Below are 20,972 nucleotides of genomic sequence, written 5' to 3'. Positions count from 1 at the left end.
TACTGGGATGTAAAATCTGAACCATAACTTACCATTTTTAGAAGTAACACCTTGGCTGTTTGACAATTTGTGAGATAACTTCTTTGCAAGGAGCTTAAATAATTCCTGCAAAAATTAGATAGAAAACATAAAAAATATTCAAATGTCAAAAAGTGTGAAATAATTTACAAATTATCCTGATGTCTTTTCATTATTGGATTTTAAAAATACCAAATGAAATCAAATTAAAATGCAACACAAAGTTTGAACACATAAATAAAGGTAAATCTTAGAACTATCAATTTGAACATGTTCCAGATAACTACATTTACATGTACATGCTGCAAATAGACTTACTCAAGTCCAACCATTATCTGGTATATGTAGTGTAACTAGGCAATTCACTTTTTAGTTAAAGGATATCTACCTTAGAGGTGAACTTCCCTTCCTTGTAATACCCAGTCAAGTATTTCACTATTAAGGCAGCAGTGTTTTTCAAACCTTCTTCACTGCTCATATTGTGTGGTGCTGATTTTCTACTCGCTGACTTCTCGGTTGATTTCCTAGAGCTCTGCAATCCATTATCATGTCCTTTGAGTGATTTTGATTTTGAAGATGGCAATTTTTTTATATCAGCTATGCTATCAAAATGCACATGAGCTCTGTTCTTGGGAACATCTTTGAGGCTTGATTTTGGGTTATACACAAGAGAGCCTTTTGATGCAGAAGCTAGATCTTTATTGCAAAAACCATCAGTTAAAGGCAAATTCCCTGCCTCATTTTCCATTTTCACATCTATTGCACTTTCCTCCCTAGGTTGGTGTTTCTGTTTATTTAGAGTATGTTTGACACTGCTGTCTTTTTGGTGACTAGAGCTCTTGTGATAATGTCCAGATGTATGCTGTGTATCCTCCTTCAATTGTTTACTTTTATGAGCAGTAGATTCCTACAAATAATAATAATAATAATAATAATAATAATAATAATAATTATTTGAATTTTCCATCAAGCAATATGGCACTTCACCAATCTGTAATCAAACTGAAGTTTCACAACATTTATAAAATACGTACTAGAAACTTCATTTCATTTTTCTAAAATTTCAGTATGATCATTTTATCAATAAGAAAACTGCAGATGTATATCACAGTTCCAGTTCAAAGAGTGAATAAAGGAGTTTACCTCTTCCCTTGACCTCTTCTTGCCTTTCTCCAAATTCTGCCCCTCTCCAGGAGCTGTGAAGTAGTTTTTCACACTGTGTGGCAGCCTTGTCTTCATGTTATCATAGTCACTAACTTCAAAGAAATGTTTCATATGAGGCACCTTAGAATTACTGGACACAGATTTGTTGTCATCTTTTGTCTCACTAATTACTGCCTTGAAATGTGAAGGTGAAGGTGACCCGTGTGTAGGATTTCCAATGTCAAGGTCAATCTCTAATTGAGGCTCCTCATCAGATTCTGATATGTCCAGAGATGTTTGTGGGGCATTACTTGACTCAGAGGATGGTTTATCAAAGAAAGAAGTGATGGGTTTCAGTCCATTTTTTGCAGCAATCTGCTGAAGTTTGGTCTGCTTTTTTCTTTTATGTGATGGTTCTTCTGCCTCTGTGGCTGCAGATTTGTCATGACTGCTGGCTGAAGAAAAGGATGTGATCAGGCTGCTTGCCTTGCTAAAACCCATCACAGCTTTGGCTGACTGATCTAATATTGATGAGGCAGGCTTAAACCCAGAGAACTGAGACACTGTTGCTGGTTTAACACCATCTGCTGTGCTTTGCAACAAAGAGGCGGGAATTAAGGAGTTTGAAATCTTTGATTTATCAAAATTTTCTGGCTTTTTTACTAAAGAAGATGCTGAAATGAAACTACATTGTACATCAGGATCCGCATCATCCTTTTCAGCATTTGAATCTGTTATAAGAGAGTCTGCTCCCATGCATTCAGTATCATCTTCACAAAAGGGTTCCACAGGATTAGAATCTGGAGCATATTTTGGCACGAGGCAATCATGGATTTGATTCTGTTGAGTGCACTTCTTGATTTCATTTATCTTCTTTATAACATTGGCCCTACACATAGGAACATAAATACATTCACAGAAGGAAAAAAACACATTTTAACAATCATCACTTAATGTACAGGTACACATAAGTTCCATTAACATTAACTTTACAGCCACCTGCTATATATTTTTTCTTTTAATAAAAATTACTAAATTAGTCTTAATGTACAAGTAATTTTTGTACTTTTCCATCCTAAAAATGATAAAAAAATCATTACAAATCAGACAATATCTAAATATTTAATTTGTTGTATTTAAATGTCGCCTTCAACGTTATAGTCTGTTAAAGATCTAATCAAATTAATAACACTATACTAAAGCTCCACATTTACCTGTATACATTAGCTAGTTTGTTAGCTTTAAACACTTCATACTCCTGATCAATGGCGCAGCACCTAGGTTCATAATCCATGGCCTGCAGTTTGACAGGGTTATCACTAAAATACTGCACAAAGTTGGTTTTCAGTGCCTCTTCCAGCATCTGAAAACAGTGCTCACGGTTCTGCAAAAAAAAAAAAAAATTGCATTTTTTTAAGTGTAATTTACAAAATAATGCTTTAAAGTGTTTTAAATGCATAAAAATCACTGATGCCATCCTCGTGTTTTTCTTCTCAAGCATTAAGTAAAAATGTGAATAAGCTTTTTATGTTGAATTTAGCTTTTTACTTCTTTGTAATACTGATGTTTATCATGCCAAAATAACTTACTATATAGGCAATAGATCCCCAAACTCAACAAAAGACAAAACAATGGACAGGTTTTAATAATTCCACAACATATATAATCTAACATTTAACCTAACAAGTTTTATAACCACAGATTGATCATGAAATAATGTTCAATCTTTCTTCTTCTTTCTCACTTGTTGATTTTCTCACCTTCACAGTAAGTTTAGGAATTCTCTGATTAAATGCATCCCTCAAGGGACAGTCATCGTCAGGAGCTTCAAAGTCTTCTTTACCATTATCCTTCAGCTAAAACAAATTGAAAACTAACTTACTGATCATGTAAAACTGCTTAAGTGGAGTAAGCATTTAAAATGAATTCCCCATTATAGATTAAGGAATTGTATGTTTTAAAATTAGTAAATATAAACAAATGAACCTACAAATTAAATATCTCAAATCCTTTTTGAAACAAAAACAGCTCGAGCTTTGGTGAGTGTTGGCATCTGACAATAAAAATAATATTTATGATTCATTAAATTTCACAAGAAATTTAATGTACAAATCAAGTTAGCTTCAGGCAAGAAAGACTTTTTTATTACCTATAGCGACATCTTGACAACAAGCTGAAAGTAGGTGTTCTGTAATGTTTGAAATTTGCCATCAATTACACAGGAAGTCAACAACAAATAAGTGATTATACTTTCACTTGAATATGCACATGGAATAAATTGCTATGTGGACAAAAAAAATTATATTGCACACCTGAGCCCCTTTCCTTTTCTTAAACTCATTCAAAATGAACTGATGCCTCTGCTTTTTCTCTTTCTCCTCACGTTTCTCTCTTCTATAAACATCCTCCCCATCCTCATCACTATGATCACTCCACTCACTAGATAACAAATAGGAGAAAAAAAAGATTTTCAAATACATAACATCAAGGATCCAACAGTAAGAAAGATAAATTTTTTTAAAAAATTGGTCAACAACCTTGCCCCTTTAAAAATTGTTATGTACAAAAACACTTCTCCAATCAATTACTATAACAACCCAAAGCTTCTTTTTAAACTCTGATTTTCTGTATAAACAAATAATCAGGCTGGGATGTGGACATAATTGATTTATCAACCTCCTTTCTGGCATAATTATCCATCATTTGCATCAGAGCCCTGAAACTGAAATAACAAACAACAAAACGCCTCATGCACACCTCCGAGCTCCTTTTCTCCCCCCTCCATACATATCAGGATCAGGGCCTGCAGACTCCGTCACCATCATGGTCCTGCTACGGCGATCCTTGTTGGCATTGGCGTAAACCCCTTTCTGTAGCATGTCCACCATTTTTTCCACCTGACGCGGATTTTTGCAGTAGTCACAGCCTTGATTGCAATCTGGTCTGTCATCTTCAAAGTATTTGGCGATAGCTGCATGTCTGCATCTGAAGATAATTAGGAAATATATTCTATCTATTTTTGCTTATTTAAAAAAAGTCACTTTTATAAGGTTAGAAAAATCAAACTGAACTTATGCAGTTGCTTTTTTTTAATTATCACTTATGTAATTTTTCACTTTCTATTGTGTTCAGCCTAAACTTAACATCTTTTCCTACAGTGTTTTATAATCAGGTATATTCTGTTCTGACACCTACTGTAAAATTGATTTCCCCCAAAAAATAAGATATCCACTTGAAATTTACAATTCTTTCTTTGTTTATGTTTTATTACTCATTATCAACACTAAGTGCATCAAATAATATGTGAATATAACAAACCACAGTGACTTAATGACTTGAGGAACCTTTTTATTATTTGAACATGTGATGGATACCTTCACACAGGCAGTGTGTTTCACTTTTAATATCAACACTTACTGGGGTTTCTCCACGTAGTTAACCAGGGTTTGAAAACTTTCCTGAGAGGCCTTGCTGTGAATTGATAAGCCACCAGCTATCTTACCCTAAACAAAAGAAGAACTTTTATTCAGAAAAAGTTTTCAAAAGTCAAAACCTGCATTGCAAAAGTTAAATGACATGATCTTAAGCTAGATTCCTCATTTTTGTCAGATAATAAGGACAGAAAAAATGTAAAAATGTTTTGAGAGAAAAACTTAACAATATCACCAATAGCGTGCTTTAATCATAATTTCAACATATCCCAAAAAAAATCTTTTATGAATCAAAGTGAATAAACAAATTTCAATAACAAGAAAAAACATAATTATAAATATGCTGCAGAAAAGCAAAAAATGTATCATATAACATCTAATCTATTAAGTTATAATTAAAAGCCTGATTGGGTTCACTGCTCTTTTCCCTAATAAAGCAGATTTTGGCATAGATAAATACAAAGGTCACGGTTGGCATGTCAACTTCTTGTACACTTCACTTGCATTGGCAACTGGCTTATTTGTAATATATTGAATAATTGACCATACTGAATGAGTCAAATGTTACGTGTAATAAAAGCAAAAAAACTTATACAGACCTATTATATATCCCAATTTTCAAAACATTCGCTGATACGGAATAAATTTGTTTAATCTTTTGTACAGATTATTTGAGGGCTCCTCTAAAGTTTTCAAAACTTCCAATCGCTTATTTTCAAAACAAACCAAGAAGAAAGAAAAGACCAACAATTTATTGTTCTCTTTTATTCAGTTATGCCACAATGTCAACATAGAAATGAAATTCAAGCATTTTTAAAAATACCACCACTGCTTATATTACTTTAATGGAAACATCAGCAGGAGAGGTGTGAAGAACAGGTGTAATAAGTCTCTGCCCCTAGAGACAAGGGAAAAGCATTTCAAAATTTCGAAAGACAAAATATATGACAGAATCCAAACCACATGCAGATGGAGTTATCATTGTTGAAGAGATGAGAGTATGTAATTTCAATATTCCCCAGGCAGCATAACTGATGGAACTTAAAATCAGAAGTGTCACCAATGTGGGATAAGTAAATATTCATTACATCACCGACTATATTCAACATTATGAAATAGGAATATCCGGAGCACATAACACAGGTAAATATCTGTCATATATCTATATATTTTTTATTCAACTCGTATCGCTTTTAGTGTTGAAGATGCATTTTTCATCAACAAATATTTCTTATGATATGTAAGTACAGTTTCTTCTCTGCCTTACGCAAGTTCAGAAGTCAATACTGCAACAATTCCCTATAGTGTTGATCAAATCCAAATATGTATCAGTAATAACTGTTTCTATTATTGCAACACGTTTATCCTTTAATCCTATATATGCCATTAACAATATTCAGACAGCTATATAGAAGTTTATCCTTCTAACAAGACACTGCTTATCTCTTATCAATCAATTCTGTCGTGCTCGCTACAATTAATCTCAAAGCTAATTTTACGATAAATTAACCCTATGTTGTAAAGCAGATATTGGAATATTGACAAGGCCAAAACAGAGAATATTGGGATATTGATAGGGTCAAAATTGAAAATAACTACCATACAGTATGAGAGAAAGGTTATCCAAAGTCTACAAACATGAACAAAGGTGTCTGTCTGTGTTGGCAACCTGAGGTTCAATGTATTGATATCTAAGGTCCCAGGGTCCAGCTCTAAAGAAATAAACATGAGCAGGAATTGCAAAAAATTTGCAGGAGTTTACAATTTTTTTTCTACAAGTAAATGTTGCCTTTAGAAAGCAATTTGCTGGCAGTTCTAATGTGCATTTGGCTGTACATGCCCAGTAGGCCAAGACAGTTTTTTTTTCTCCAATACCTTTACATAACATATGAAAAGACCTGTGAAGAATTTGTAATCAATTGCATCAATAAATATTGTGCAGTTAGAAAAATAGCAACAGAGCTAAATGATTGTACTATTTTCTTTGATATGGAGGTCAAGACAAAGTCTTGGACAACCAATTATGACGATTCAATAAGATTTATGTTCTTTTTTTTCACGAAAAAGAGCAATCTACGTTGTCCACACATTTGCTACAGGATGGACCATGGCGTTTACCTGACTTGTGACGCTCCTGATCAACCATGAATTAAAGACACTGTCGGATATGTCAGAAGAATGTGGCGGAACAAACTCTCCAAACATAAAAATGTGCTCCCTCTACCCAACAAACAAGATGGTGCTCAGGAGAAAGAGCTAACAGCTTTCCAGAAAATCATCAATCTCGCCAAATATGATGAAAAACTACGCCATTACCCCAATCCTTTTGACACAAGCACCGAAGAGGCTGGACTACCCCACGCCATTAGAAAACTGGATACACTGAATGAAATAGGAAACAGTAAGACAGACTTTGCCTTAGGGAACTGTAGTGGATATTTACAATATAAGGTGCATGGAAATGCTAAGGCCGCCAAGGAAATTTTTCAAACAATTCTCAAACTTGATCCCAACAATATAACTGCATGGGCATGCCTTGGTAAGTTAGCCGTGAAAGAACAAAATGAAGAAAGAATACAGGAAATTTTATCTAAGCTGGAAATGCTGAAAGAAAACCCATCAGCTGTTCGACAGGCAAAATTTGAAGAGGCATTTCGTTATGCCCGTTTAGGAAGTCAGTACTCTCTTAATGCACGGATATGTTTTTCTCAGCTTTACCGGGATTCTGATGGTCACAAAGAAATAGTATCCGAGATGATTCTTATGGAATTACGGCACATAGAAGAAAGACTCCAACAGCATCAACACATAAGTGAATCTGATCTTAAGCAAACCCTTAATACCATTTTAGAACATCTTTATGAGCTTGTGTATCTTGCCCCAAATGATGCTGAAAGTTATGCACGAATAATTCACACATTGTGTGTTGCCATGTCCAAACCAGCCGGGAAAGAATGGATCCAACAACGAAAAGACACTGTCCCCTGGCTTGATCCAGACTATTCCCTTCAACAAGCTCAGTCTAAACTGAAGGCCACCAGTAGCAATAGTAACATATATGTGTATAACACAATGATTAACTACAGCAGAAAGGTGCAAAAATATCAGCAAGCTGTGGAATTGGTAAAGGAAGCCCTTTCCAAATTTCCCAATAACTACAGTTTGCTTGTTCGCTATGGGACTGTGATGCGTGAAGGCATGGTGCTTAAACAAATCCCAAACGAAGAAAATACCATCAAACAAGTGATTAGAAATCTTACCACTGCTACTCAGCTAAAACCTTCAGAGCCAGCAGCGCACAGTGTTCTTGGCCAGTTTTACATTGAAATTATTCACAGTGACATCGATCAAGGAAACTGGCATTTTCAGAAAGCTGTGGATCTTATTGACAAAAAGGATCTCGAGGACATCTCTATAGCTCACTTGATATGGAGTAAAAGTTTGGCCATCGCTCAAGATATGAAAGGCTGTTTACGTCACATGCATAAATCCCTTCATACTCTAAAAATCGGCCATACGGCAAGGTACAGAATCAGGCACGCCATAACAGAGACCTTCTCTCAATTACAACAAAAAAACCCAACAGAGACTTTCTACATGTTGATCTTAGGCTACCTGAAAATGGAATTGGGAAATTTGGAAGAATCTATGCAACATTTTCACACAGCTCACAAGTCAGACGCAAACTTCCAGACAATAACGGCGCTGGCAGAGTGCTCGCTCGCACAAAAGAATATCTTCATGACTGAGACCTGGCTTGAGAAGGCAAAAGAGTACCTGCCAAAGGAGAAGGAGGAGGAAGAGGAAAACACTCAGGATACAGTTGAGGAAAATGAAAATAAAATCAAATTTCATGAGCTTCAGAAACAGCTTCAGAAGATAAAAAGCTAACGGATTAATTGGCATTTATCAGGAATAAGACGGCTATTATTCTGCTGTAGGACTGTCAACTGCAGTGAAGAATGATACAAAATAAGAACTATAAAAGAGCATAGATTTAAACAACAGGCTGAATTCAAACAATGACACGACAAATATCTCTACAGGAGGTAATGCATTAACTTTCAGCTCACTGTAAAGTGGACTGTGTACACTTTTCCACATTCATAGTTTGCTTAGCTGACAGAAGCACAACTGAGTTATCAATTAATTATGATAAGAGGAAAACTTAAAGTTTCTTAATTCTTAAAAAGAATGCCACAGAAAAGTCATATTCAAGGACAAAAAATTTTATTAGAAAATTATTTTAAAAGGAAAAAAAGATGGTAAATTGATAACTGAGAGCCAAAAAATTCATTCTTCTGTCACCTAGAGCAAACTGTATGGGGTGCTAACATTCTAAAGATGGTGCTTCAATATAGAGAAGTCATCTAATTTTTCATAGATATGGACCAGTTTTTATGACTAGTTGGCACTTTTTAAAATTAAAAGCAAACTATGTTACTAGTTAACAATATTAAGCTTAAAGGAATTCTGAGTATATTTTCAATATTCTCTCAAAATCAAATTTCTAATACAGTATACTAACCTATTCTTAAGATGACATCAAGTCTCAAATGTTTGACTACTGTACTTATTAAGGATAATGAGATGTACGTTTCCAGCCTAATATTAACCATTAAGTATCCACGATTACCTGTTTTTACTCCAACAGTAGGTATCCCCAATTATTTTCTTGTACTTTAACAATATTTATTACTTGTATTTGTAATCATATGTTCATGATGGAATAATTTTTTACTTCTATACTGTAACAGTTGAAAGTACAAAGATACTGTGTACAATTAAAGATCAAAATTCATGGTCACCACTGTTTTATTTATTTCATCTTTTTAAAATGTTTTTTACATCCAAAATAACAGGATAGCTTCTGTTAAAAGTTGATAAATCTAAGAAGTAAGAACTTCACCAGTCAAGAACAGCATTTGTGAATACCTTACAGGCATTTCTGCAAGAGAAAAAAAGTCATACACAGCACTGTTTTTTGTAATGGTGAAAAACAAATCATCAGCTGGAACATACACCTTCTTTTCATGTAAAAGCCATTTGTCTAACAAGTCTAACAATATTCAAAATCTTGGGACAATATCTTAAGTTTTTTTTGTAAACAATTTTCATAGTAGCCTCATTTTGAGTCTTTAATTGTGATATTTGAGTGTATCATCTGTCATAATGTTTAAGATTAAACTAATCAACTTTCATAAAAAGTTTGTTTAATGATAAAACTGACACTAAATGAAATTTTAAAAATCAATTAAGTTTTTTTTTTTTTTTCAAATTTCAGGTAACATCCTCTTTGTGTAAACATAAAAACATTCCAGTCAGAAACATTCATATTTTTCACTCTAAAATGAAAACCTCTCTCTCTCTCTCTCTCTCTCTCTCTCTCTCTCTCTCTCTCTCTCTCTATATATATATATATATATATATATATATTTACATTTTTATAATAATAATAATAATATTGTGGTACAAAAAAAGTGGCTAAAATGTAGCTCTGATAAACATGATTTTCAGTGTTTAGTTTACAAACTACAGAAATGATCAGCTCTTCACATTTTTGTACTAAGCCCATTATTTGCCAGCTGATCCTGACTTTTATATCATCTTTTTGTCATACAATGATGTCACTCCCCAGGTTGTAGTGTGCTGCAAGCCTTTTTTAAGACTTCAGCACATGTATTTAGGAGCAAACTTGCTGTGGCATGAAAACAACAAGTTAAAACCTAGGACTGATAAACTGTTTAGGATGAAATATGTGCTTTAAAAAGGTAGAAAAAATGGAGATGTGTCAATATAGTGATGCTTGGGACACCTGTTTTAAAAACCATTATGATATATTTAAGGAGACTTAACTGAATTACAGGAAAATGTACTCTGTAAAATTGATATTCTAGTAGTCCATTAATTAAATATTAGCAAACATCTGAAAAAAGACAAAGTCCCCAGTTTAAACATATATCAGATTATCTCCAGACAAAAGAACTGTTTGTTCATCAGCAGTTTTCCCAGGCTAGTCTTCATAACAAACAACTAAAACAAGTGAATGTTGCCTCAAATTAAAGGTCACATTGGAACTGTACTTCTAAGTCACAATGTTTCTCATGTAAAATTCAATAATGCATGGCAATGGACGTAAGGTGCATACAATATCATAACCTATTTGCACTTAGAGTAAATCAATATCAATATATATGCAGTATAAGCCAATATGAAAAAAAGGTAAATGTTTAAAAACATCATACTGCTAAAAAATAAAATTTATTTTTCAAAAATGCTGTTATAGCTGTTTTATATATCTAAACTATATTTTTAAACAAAGAAATAGCTAAGTACCAACAACCGTAAATGAGTTTATGATGAAAAATGTGCATGGTCTTTTTCCATTGCGCCAGTTGAGATACTTAAACAGCAATCACAATCACAATTTCCTGTTTCACTTCCTCAATACAACCATAGAGATTGACAGACTTAAATCATGGCCTTGTCAAAACCTATTACAATATGGCAATTAGCAGAGTATTCAGGAACGGAAATTTGTAACGGAAAAGGTAGTGAAAACTTATAGTCCTGTGCATGACTCCAGCAAAGACATGCTTTGTGCATTCGTGATGTTGCAAAGATTGATTAAAAACATTGTGTGCATTCTCCCTTTTCTAAATCAAGCCTACAGAAGTTGGCAAAAACAACAAAAGTACTTTTACGTCATTTTGAGAAAATGTCAATGAAGACATCATCAATGTTATATTAGAAATTCTGATAAGTAATCAAATTATTTCTTTAGGCCATCTACTTTCTAAATTTAGTCTACTGTTCATGATAACAAGAGATTTTGTCAAGTCAAGATTCTCATCTTTGAATGTAAATAATCTCAACAGATGGTGGAATCAATATTTATTTTGGTTGGGAAGATTATCAGTTTGTATGTATAGATAAACACAGTAATGAGAGAATAATGTGCCCACTGAAACCCTCTGAACTGAGATAATAATGACACCTGATTTTTCAAACCATCTAAAACAAAAATTGAATAGTCTCAGCCATATGTAAAACATGGGTAAAGTAGTTTTTTTTTTCATTTTATAGATACAATTGTGATGTATCCTTGTTTAAATTATACCATTAGAGCAAAAAGTGGCCTGCTTTATCCCTATCACATTAGAAAGCTTTATCCAATCCAACTGTGACATGAGTGTCTGATGCAAAAAGTTCCTATTATAATTGTAAAATTTTATCAGCTTATGAAAAATCCTTAGGCATTGCCTTCCATCAGAATACACATGGCAACATCAATTTCTTTTTTTCTGTTTATTATTATTTTTGTTTAAATTTAATTAATTAATATATTTTGACACACGTCACACGTTTTCACTGTAATTCTTCCTTTTTTGCTTTTTGGCAATTTTAGGCCCTAGTTTCAATTCTATAATTATTCTTGATAATACCATTATATCTTCAAATTACTTGCCTTTATTTACACTTCTAATAATTTACATGAATGGATATTGAGCTGAAGAAAAATTTTTTTAATCACTGCATGGCGTGGGTTATGTTAAATTTGTTTCTGTTCAGTTATGGAGTACACAACAACATTCACAATAATACAATATAAAAAAATTAAAAATTGAACAAAAAAAATGTCATGATAAACGAGAAGGATGGCAGCTATCCAACATTCATCAGTCTAAGCATAAAAACTTCAGTCAATTTGTGAAAAAGCCTCCAGAGAATAGTCAATCTTCACAGGACTGAGATCATTGATCCCTCTTTTACATGGATCAATTAATCAGATTAATTAAGTTTAGTATTCAGCAAGGCACGTGTGTTGGAGTGTGCAGCTAGGTGTGCTGTCAAAACACACACGATAACCCGTCTTCATTAATACGTGTAGCTTCTTTTCCTTTAATTTTTTTCTTTTTGAACTTTATTTATATTGTACACATTACATCTTTTACTTCTTTACTATTCTGCTTGCATGCCCAGTTTTGTTTCATAACTTGGCAAATACACTAATGAGTTTTTAATTATTCAATTACAAACATAAACATCCAAGTCAAATGGAGTTCAAGCAATCAATAGGAGCATGCATCCATGATTACCTGTTTTTTCTTCTCCCATTTCAACTAATTCAAACATGCAGCTTCCATACACTTTGAAACTGTAAGTCTTGATCAAATTTGTTCTCAGTGTACCTCCTTGGCAATAAAACGGGTCTATTTCAAAAGACACAATAAAGTAACTGTTATAACATTTGTTTTTCTGAAATTTTTACGTCATGGCTCTGCTAAGGTTGTTCTCTGGGCCTCTACACAGTCAGGGACAAGGTTCCTAGCCCCAAGACATGTGCCCCCATAACGGGACATAACAACACGCAATTGTCAACAGGTTTCAATAATATTTACCATTTATTGGAAATCATTCAAATTAGTACATACATCAAAATCAAAACCAGGTTAAAATAACCAAGTGTAATGAAAGTCACTGTTGAACCAATAAAATAATATGCAACCCATACAAAGGAAATAATGTTATTCAACACCGGATTTCGCAAGCTTATTTCATTCTATATACATGTACATAGTTGTAAATTCACATGCTATTATATATATAGATAAAGCACCAATGTCCAAGTAATAGTATTAATAGCAATATTATTTAACACATTGTTAACTTTACAAAATGGTATTTATTGCATCACTTTAGCAATTATACATATTGCATTGTCAAAGCAATATCACAGTTCTTATAACAATCAAGAATTGCTCTGGCATTTTATATTCCATATCAATTACTAAATATACTATTTACCATTAAATACTTGTTATAAGATTAATAAATAATACTATCATACAATTGCATGAGGATAAAAGAAAAAATATATTACGTAAGTGATCTACTTTTGCAGGGTAATACAATATTCTGAAAGTCAGATAACTTTTAATTAATTTATTAAAATGTTCATTTATCAAAATTACAATCTATAAAAAAAGTGCAAGAATCTATTCAGTCTGGTTTTCAAGTTCTAAAACGACCAAAAAAAAAAATTACAAATATAAGAGCAATTTTGCAACTTGTCCAATCAGACAAGCACATGTCTAAGGATAGATTATACATTGCTAATTCCCACATCTAATTGAAGTTTGCAGTGTCTTCAATCAAGTGTTGTATTACATAAATAGAATATATATTTTGTCCAATCAATATTTTGAAAGCTGTCAAGTCACCTTCCTCAGGAAATGCAACCTCTGATGTTGACATAGTCCTTACATAAGGTTGCTATCCATTGAAATATTTGTTAAATAAGTATTCTGAAATAACTATACTTGTTTGAAGACACTCTACAACATTCAAGTGAGTGATTTACACAGCTGACTGCATTGTTTTTTAAGTCTAACATTTTCCCAAAGAACTAAAAACACATGCGCAGGTACAGTCTAGGTTGTCTTCCTGCTTTAGCGCAGAACATTTTTGCCTTCAAATAAATTGCTTTAAAAAGGATTACCATAAAAACTGGAAAATATTTCATTTTTTTCTAAATTTGTTCAGTATATTTCTTGACAGGAAAGCTTAAAGTTATACTGAGCTAAAAGAAAAAATTATGAAATTGGACTGACCTAAAGTGTAAACATTGTATGATCTAACACTCCTTCATAAATGCCGACATTAAACTGTACTAAGTTCACTGAACCAAGTGCCAAGGGAGAGCCCGTAGTACCTAAGCAATGCCTCCAAACAAAAACAAAGTTACTCACTCAAGCGATGCCATCCCCAATAACCTAATACAACAATAACAAAGTCAATGACAATCGCCAACAGTCAAAAGTAAACAGTAACAATTCACTGGGATCACAGCATATTGTTAGATCAATTACATAAAATTCATGCTGGCTTAGGTCCCTTAGATAACATGTAGACAACAGCTTGTGCCGACAATTGAGACACCTGACCCCTCCACTACTGTGATTGTCACCTTCGCAAGCAAATCACCAGTGCTACCAACTAATTGTGTTTGCTGGGTAAACACCCTGCCTTAAACTTTCTTAGCTAGTCCCAGAGTTAAGCCAAAGAGTCTGAAGGGGGACAAACACCTCGCTGCCATGCGTTGGTAGATTATGGCATTCTTTCATTCCTTAATGTCATGTATGTGCATGTACATACATGACAAGGTGAAAAGTGTGGTAATACTTAACAAGTCAACGTAGGCCGCATGATGGAATTTGTGTACAATACTGCCACAGCATATTTTATTTCAAAATTATATACCCAGTATCACAGAAATTATGGACAGAATAACATTTATTTTTTTACTTTTGACACATATGCAAACTTTCAAACTAGTTTTTTTTTCTTTTCTTGAAAGAAATAATTTTATCACATTCAAGCTTGTATTCTTCAGACAATTTCTGTCATAATTTTGTCATGGGTATTTCTACTCTCTTTCTACTCTCATGATCACAAAGCATGCCACTTGAGCAATTATATCAGAAAACTAGGTCTATATACTCCAAGCACTGAAAAAAGCTATCCGCTTTTAACAAACAAGTAACAATTCAATAACAGCTGTTCACTGAACAATTTCCCAAAAAATGGCATCACATTTTACAGTTATTTTTATAGCATCATCTTTATGGTAACACATATTATCATTTTTATGTTAGGGTCGTAACTCTAATGTGCTAGCGACATCCCAATCAAAGATCACTTCCTCTCCATGATTGTGAACAGGAACTTCTGACACCCCAGTTGTCAATGCACTGTTTAATCAAATATCAAGTTTTTGTATTACAAGGTAACTTCTGAAGGTTGCATATTGGATCTTATATTAACTGTAAAGGTTGAACATAATGAACATTCATTGTTGCTTTTGTGCAAGTGTTATTGTTCTAAAATCAATTTTTGGTGTCTGTCTCTAAAGTTCAGATTTCAAATCGAAGAAGACCATTGAATTGAATAAATTTCCTACTGTACTATTGGTAAATCAATTTTTCAAACTGGCTGTATAAAAAGAAAGTTTGTGAACACAATGGTGAGTGCAACAGTCTCATGATGTGTGAAAATTGAGCAATACAGGAATAATCAATTTTTCACAAGGGGTAGCTTACAAACAAGACTTTTCAACATTCAAGTTTTGGAAGTTATTTTGAGTATACAATTAAAATCAGAATTGCTTTCAATTTCTTTATCTAAAGTCAATTTCTATCCTGCAACTTTCCAAATGTAAAGATGAAATGATTCTTTTTTAAATGTAGAATTAATTTTAAGAAACTAGAAAAAGTGTCATCATCAAGAAGAAAAGTCAATCTGATAAGTTTTCCAATAGTAAATCCATTTAAATGCCTGGTTACAGATCTGTTTGTTATTGGTGTTAAGTAATGATTGCTTACAAATAAAAATTAGAGAAAAATAAACTGGTTCAAACAAAGTAATTTCTGATTTGACAATTCAAAAATATCTAATAGACTCTAAGCATGACTTTAATTGTCATTTATATAATTTTTCACCTGCCTGAGTCAGTTTTTTTCAACTTTTTTCATTACTTAGGATCAGTTTCAAAAGGCCATCTATCATATATCTGTCAATATCATGATGTACAGGGAATAATATTTCACCTTTATATGTTTGCTAAGCTTTAAAGTCAAATTACAGTTGTACACACTCCATTTTTTGCTGAATGGTAAAAGAAGCACAAACACTTAATGTCAAGTGTAAAGTACCCTGTTTGTCAAACATGGCTGAGTACAACATTAACATGTTAAGAGCCAAACCCCTTGTTAAATCAAAGCCTTCACAGGATAAGACAGGAAATTTTTCTATTCTAAATAATTGAGTAAATGAAGAGTTTTCTCTGACAAATAGATTAACTATACTTCATTAAAATAATTACAAACTGATATAGTCTATATCTTCAAATTAACACAGAAATTTTGGCACTTTGAAGCTTCACCATCAAGCTTCTAACATATAACATCCTATACTTCTCATCTTAAGCTCTCATAACAAGAAAGAAATTGGCCATTTCAGTCATAAATGCTTTCTTTTACATAAATGTTACCCTTTCTTTTTCACATAAATTTGAAACTTATATTACATTCTAGCATAAAGAATCTAGTTTGGTTATATTTCTTAATAACCCTATTACCTTCTAGCCATCATCATCATCATCATCGTAATTCATCCAGTCTGTCTTGCAGTTCTTTTATCTTGAATTCTTTGGTTTCATTACCATATGCCCTCGCCTTCTCCAGCCAGGCCTCTGCCTCAAAATAGTTCTTCTTGGCAAGATAGGCCTCGGTGAGAGCTATACAGGTCCACAAGCTCTGTTCAAACTTGTCCGCTTTCTGAAAGGTGATTAGAGCTTCCTCTGTTTTCCCTATGCGAAGGCTTAAATAACCAGAACACAGAATGTAGAAAGCATCCTCCGGTTCATCTTCCTTTAATTGCCTAAAGAGTTCCGTCAGTGACTTTGACGCCCGTGTTGACTGTAGTGTCTTTGCCATATCAAGGGCAGTGTGCATCTGCTTCACGCAAGGGTCCAATTCCTTGGCTAATGCTAGGCTTTTACACCAGTACTGATGTTCACGGATCACTCCATAAATGTCCTTTTTCTCCTCTAAGAGAATGATTGCCGTTTGAAAGTGCTGTTGCCCTTTAGTGAGTTCATGCATCACTTCTATGTAGAACTGGCCTAATACCCCATGTATGTTGGGATACATTGGTTGTAGTCTGGCAGCATGTAATAAATTAACCTCGGCCTTTGACTTGGCCTCTTTGTCCAGTTCCACCTTTTTCCTTGTTGCATCGAGAGCAACTTTGCCATGCTGATAAAGTAAACGAAATTCTTCTGGCAATTTTTTAATGGCATGATCTATGACATCCAGAGCACGTTTTGGATCACCAGTCTTTCTAAAGTATCGTATCATACAGTTGTAAAGATATAGATCTCTGCGGTCACCTAAAAGCATCAACTTTCCACGCTGGTAATAGTATTCTGCTGTATGCCAATCTTCTTCGCGTTCTTCCTGTTTTCGCAGCCATTTGCGACCAGCAGCAGTTGTCATGGCAACTTCATGCAAGTGGACGAAGCGTCCGTAAATGATACTGTCAGGCTTTTCCACTAGACTGTACACATTGCGTAAATGCTTCATAACAATATTAAGCATTCCCATAATGTCTTCCTCTTCACATTCTTGTTTCTTTTCGAATTTCTCCTCTAAAGAGCGGAGGTCTAGAAGAGCAATTTCTGACACAACTTCAGTGTGACCGAGGCTATCTTTATACAGTTTTCTAAAACAGTCTCTTGCTGGACCAGTAAACATATGACCAAGGCGAGCCGTAATGAAGGCTTCTTCACACTTCGCCTGACACATAGCTAGTTCATCTTGTTCTAATTCTTCTAATTCTGCCAGTCGTTTTTTCACTTCTGCCTCATTTTTTTCTTCAATTGCCAATTTTCCAAGACACGCTTTTGCAACAATATTCTTCGGATCATGTGAAAGGACATTGAGAAAACACTTCCGTGCTGCATCCCTATCATTGTCCAGGCGTACACACAAAAATCCTTTGAAATTTTCTAATCCCAAGTCTGTGCGACTATTTCCCCTTTCTTCCCAGTCATCGAGAGAAAGTTTCACCCTTTTCATTGCATAGTCTGGTATCACCCAGACAAAAGGGTTGGGAAAAGGTTTCAGTTTTTCATGATATTCATCTATGCCTTCCACATAAGTTGCCATTTGGAATTCTGTGTTGAATTTCCACCAAATGTACAAAAATATTTAAGTAAAAATTAAAATCAAACTTTTCCACTAGTAGCAGTCAAGCGAGGCATAGTCAACAGATGCATGCGTCAATGTCCACATGATTCTTTCCAAAGCCGGCAGACACTTGCTAAACAAAACTCGGAAACCTTTAATCCCGTCTTTATTTCCATGTCCAAACTCTTCAGTGAGCAATGTCAACAGTCCTACAATTGTGTTGTATGACTCTTATCCACCTCCTGTCATCCATCCTTGAATAACCCCGCTTGTTAGTGTGGTCACTAAGGATTGATGCCCACTGTGGTCCACCTTCTCCACCGATCAGGCTACTAATTATTCCTATGTAATTCTCTACGGTTGTTCTGGTCCATGTCCAATATATAGGTTCTTTCTTACTCAATACTATGAGTTGCTATAAGCCGTCTTCTGTTGCGGCTTCCCAATTTAGTTACCACAATGCAACATTCAAACGTAATTGTTAACAACACTCACACGTTGCTTTGTTGGCCAATTGTATAGCTTATAAACCATATGGATTTCTTCATTGTGCCTGTGAATAATGCATTGCCATTCCAGACGGACATGTACTTGGTCGTCTTAATGACAATATTACATGATTCTAATTTTTACAGTTATTTGGGAGGCTGTTGGGGGTCGATAAAGTCAACTTGATGGCGTAGGGGCTCTGCTATTTTATTGGCTGTTTGCATAGCAAGCCTGTTATAAGAGTAACAGATTATCACTTGAAGAGCAATCAAGTGACTGGCTCAATGGGGAACCAGGAATTATTGGTGTTTGATGGTGATTTATGGGAGATAAAAGTGTGCCAAAACAGAATTGAACAGTTGACAGGGGGTGGGGAGGAGGAGGGAGGGAAGGGGATATAATGGTGATCCCTTGAATAATATCCTTAAAAACTCAAAGCTAAATTTTGATTAATTTTTTTATGCAGCTGTAAAGGATTTAACCATAGATTTTTAAAAAATGCTGCCTTTAAAGGATTTAACCATAGATTTAAAAAAAATTGCTGCCTTTAAAGGATTTAACCATCGATTTTAAAAAAAATTGCTGCCTTAAGTAACGTATAACAGCGGGAACACTTCATTCAGTTAAAAGCTATTAGTGTGAGAGTTATGGTGGTTTATCCGCAGTGTATGTGCAAATATGTTTTAATAAGCTGTCCACCCAGACCATGAGGGGCACTGTCACTAAATGGGCCTGATTAAACTATTTGGTTCTTGTTGCTGAGCTAAAGGAAAATAAATAACAGAAGCTGTTTAACCGTGGCTAAACAGTTAACAGTGGGCATTCTTTGCCCTAACCAATGAAACGTACACCTTTTAGATCCAGATTGTGTAAATATGTACTCAAGCATTCTTTGAGTAATCACACGCCTGCAGCCTACAAAGATATCATAAAACCCTCCGCATTGAAAGTGAAAATCATTTGCCCTAAATTGTCAGTAACAAATGAGGGTTCAATGTGTTCATGTGCAACACACAAACAGTAGGCTTAGCAAAGGCATTCTGTCTAAAAATGGGCCCATTCCTGAGGCATAATGTGACTGCTAAAAAAAGGACCCTGGTCTTTATTCACCTTTCAACCCAGGTGTCCAAATGTAAATTGATTAAAGCTTTAAGCTGATGCAAAATGGAGAAAATATGTTTGTTGTGCATTGTTCTTCAGTCTTTAGTTCAAAGACAAATGAAATTCTTGCCATTAATTTGTTTTAGACTAAACTGTTACATGTAGCTTTTATTTTAGATAATATTTTGCATTTCTCACATCCTATCACCCTGATTAGATTTTGTTCAAAAAAAGTGAAAAAATATATATTTTAGCTCTAAATCTAATAATATAAAGACTGTCTGATTAACACTTGATAAGGCTCAAAAAAGAACTCCGTGTAGATATTATTAAAACCAATTTTAATGAAGTCCATGAAACTCTGATGTAATTTTAACACAATTATTCAAAATTAAGCAGAGTTGGGCCTGGGTATTGTAAAGCAGCTAGGCTATCCATGACTTAACATTCCACAATAAACTGAATGCATGAACAAATATTTTCAAAGGTGTAGTTTCTTTAACTAAAGCTGTGCTTTTTTATTCCTCGTTACTTTCGTCATGCACTATTTCATAAGAAATGCACCTAAGCATAAACTCAATTAAGCCAGACGTATAGAGTTACTATTTGCCTTTAAGTTGCATTAAACAGCAGGAGAGAGCAACATGGACATGTTCAATGTTTTACTTTTTCTCTTGAATTTCTTCCCCACTGTTAAGTATTCTCTTCTACAACCAATTACATGTCCAATATGCAATCTCATGAGTGCCATGTGTATAGAGCATTAAAGAATTTTATATATAAAATGTTTAATCTATATCTGAATGAAAACTATGTTGATTAAATAAAAAGCTAAATGGAATAAACTGGGTACATTCTTGGATTTTCCAAAACACACTCTGTAAGCAGGAACATGTGGTCACAAAATAAAATACAAACCAAGACAATATTGTTTACAAAAAATTAGCCTTTTAAATGGTCCATCTGTGTAAGAAAAACAAGGTAAAATAGTCTCTAAATAACAAAAACATCAATAACGCTCAACCAGTGACCAGTTTGC

General features: G+C 34.0%; 2 protein-coding genes across 3 annotated transcripts in view; one reads left to right on the top strand and one right to left on the bottom strand.

Moving 5' to 3' along the window:
- LOC106157512 (ATP-dependent DNA helicase Q5) overlaps positions 1–20,972 on the bottom strand; it is a 36,581-nt gene that overhangs the window by 1,346 nt on the left and 14,263 nt on the right. For both annotated transcript variants that reach the window (XM_013533190.3, XM_087009618.1), the window contains 8 exons: positions 4,579–4,664; positions 3,919–4,146; positions 3,474–3,600; positions 2,922–3,017; positions 2,376–2,545; positions 1,162–2,050; positions 407–925; positions 33–105 (listed from right to left, as the gene is read on the bottom strand). In XM_013533190.3, coding sequence (XP_013388644.2) covers positions 33–105; positions 407–925; positions 1,162–2,050; positions 2,376–2,545; positions 2,922–3,017; positions 3,474–3,600; positions 3,919–4,146; positions 4,579–4,664 — 2,188 coding nt within the window. The remainder of the gene's footprint in view (positions 1–32; positions 106–406; positions 926–1,161; positions 2,051–2,375; positions 2,546–2,921; positions 3,018–3,473; positions 3,601–3,918; positions 4,147–4,578; positions 4,665–20,972) is intronic.
- Positions 5,009–9,776, top strand: LOC147762888 (uncharacterized). Its single transcript, XM_087009629.1, has 2 exons — positions 5,009–5,735; positions 6,660–9,776. Exon 2 carries the CDS (start codon positions 6,771–6,773, stop codon positions 8,481–8,483), a length of 1,713 nt encoding a protein of 570 aa, XP_086865755.1. The 5' UTR covers positions 5,009–5,735; positions 6,660–6,770; the 3' UTR covers positions 8,484–9,776.

This window comes from Lingula anatina, chromosome 3, assembly GCF_051362555.1.
Source record: "Lingula anatina isolate TDL-2025a chromosome 3, LinAna3.0, whole genome shotgun sequence".
Taxonomy (NCBI): Eukaryota; Metazoa; Brachiopoda; class Lingulata; order Lingulida; family Lingulidae; genus Lingula; species Lingula anatina.
This window is presented reverse-complemented; position numbering and strand designations above follow the sequence as displayed.

Bases quoted from the DNA above. Each gene is read 5' to 3' on its own strand.
- LOC147762888 (XM_087009629.1), top strand. From the start codon at position 6,771: ATGTGGCGGAACAAACTCTCCAAACATAAAAATGTGCTCCCTCTACCC.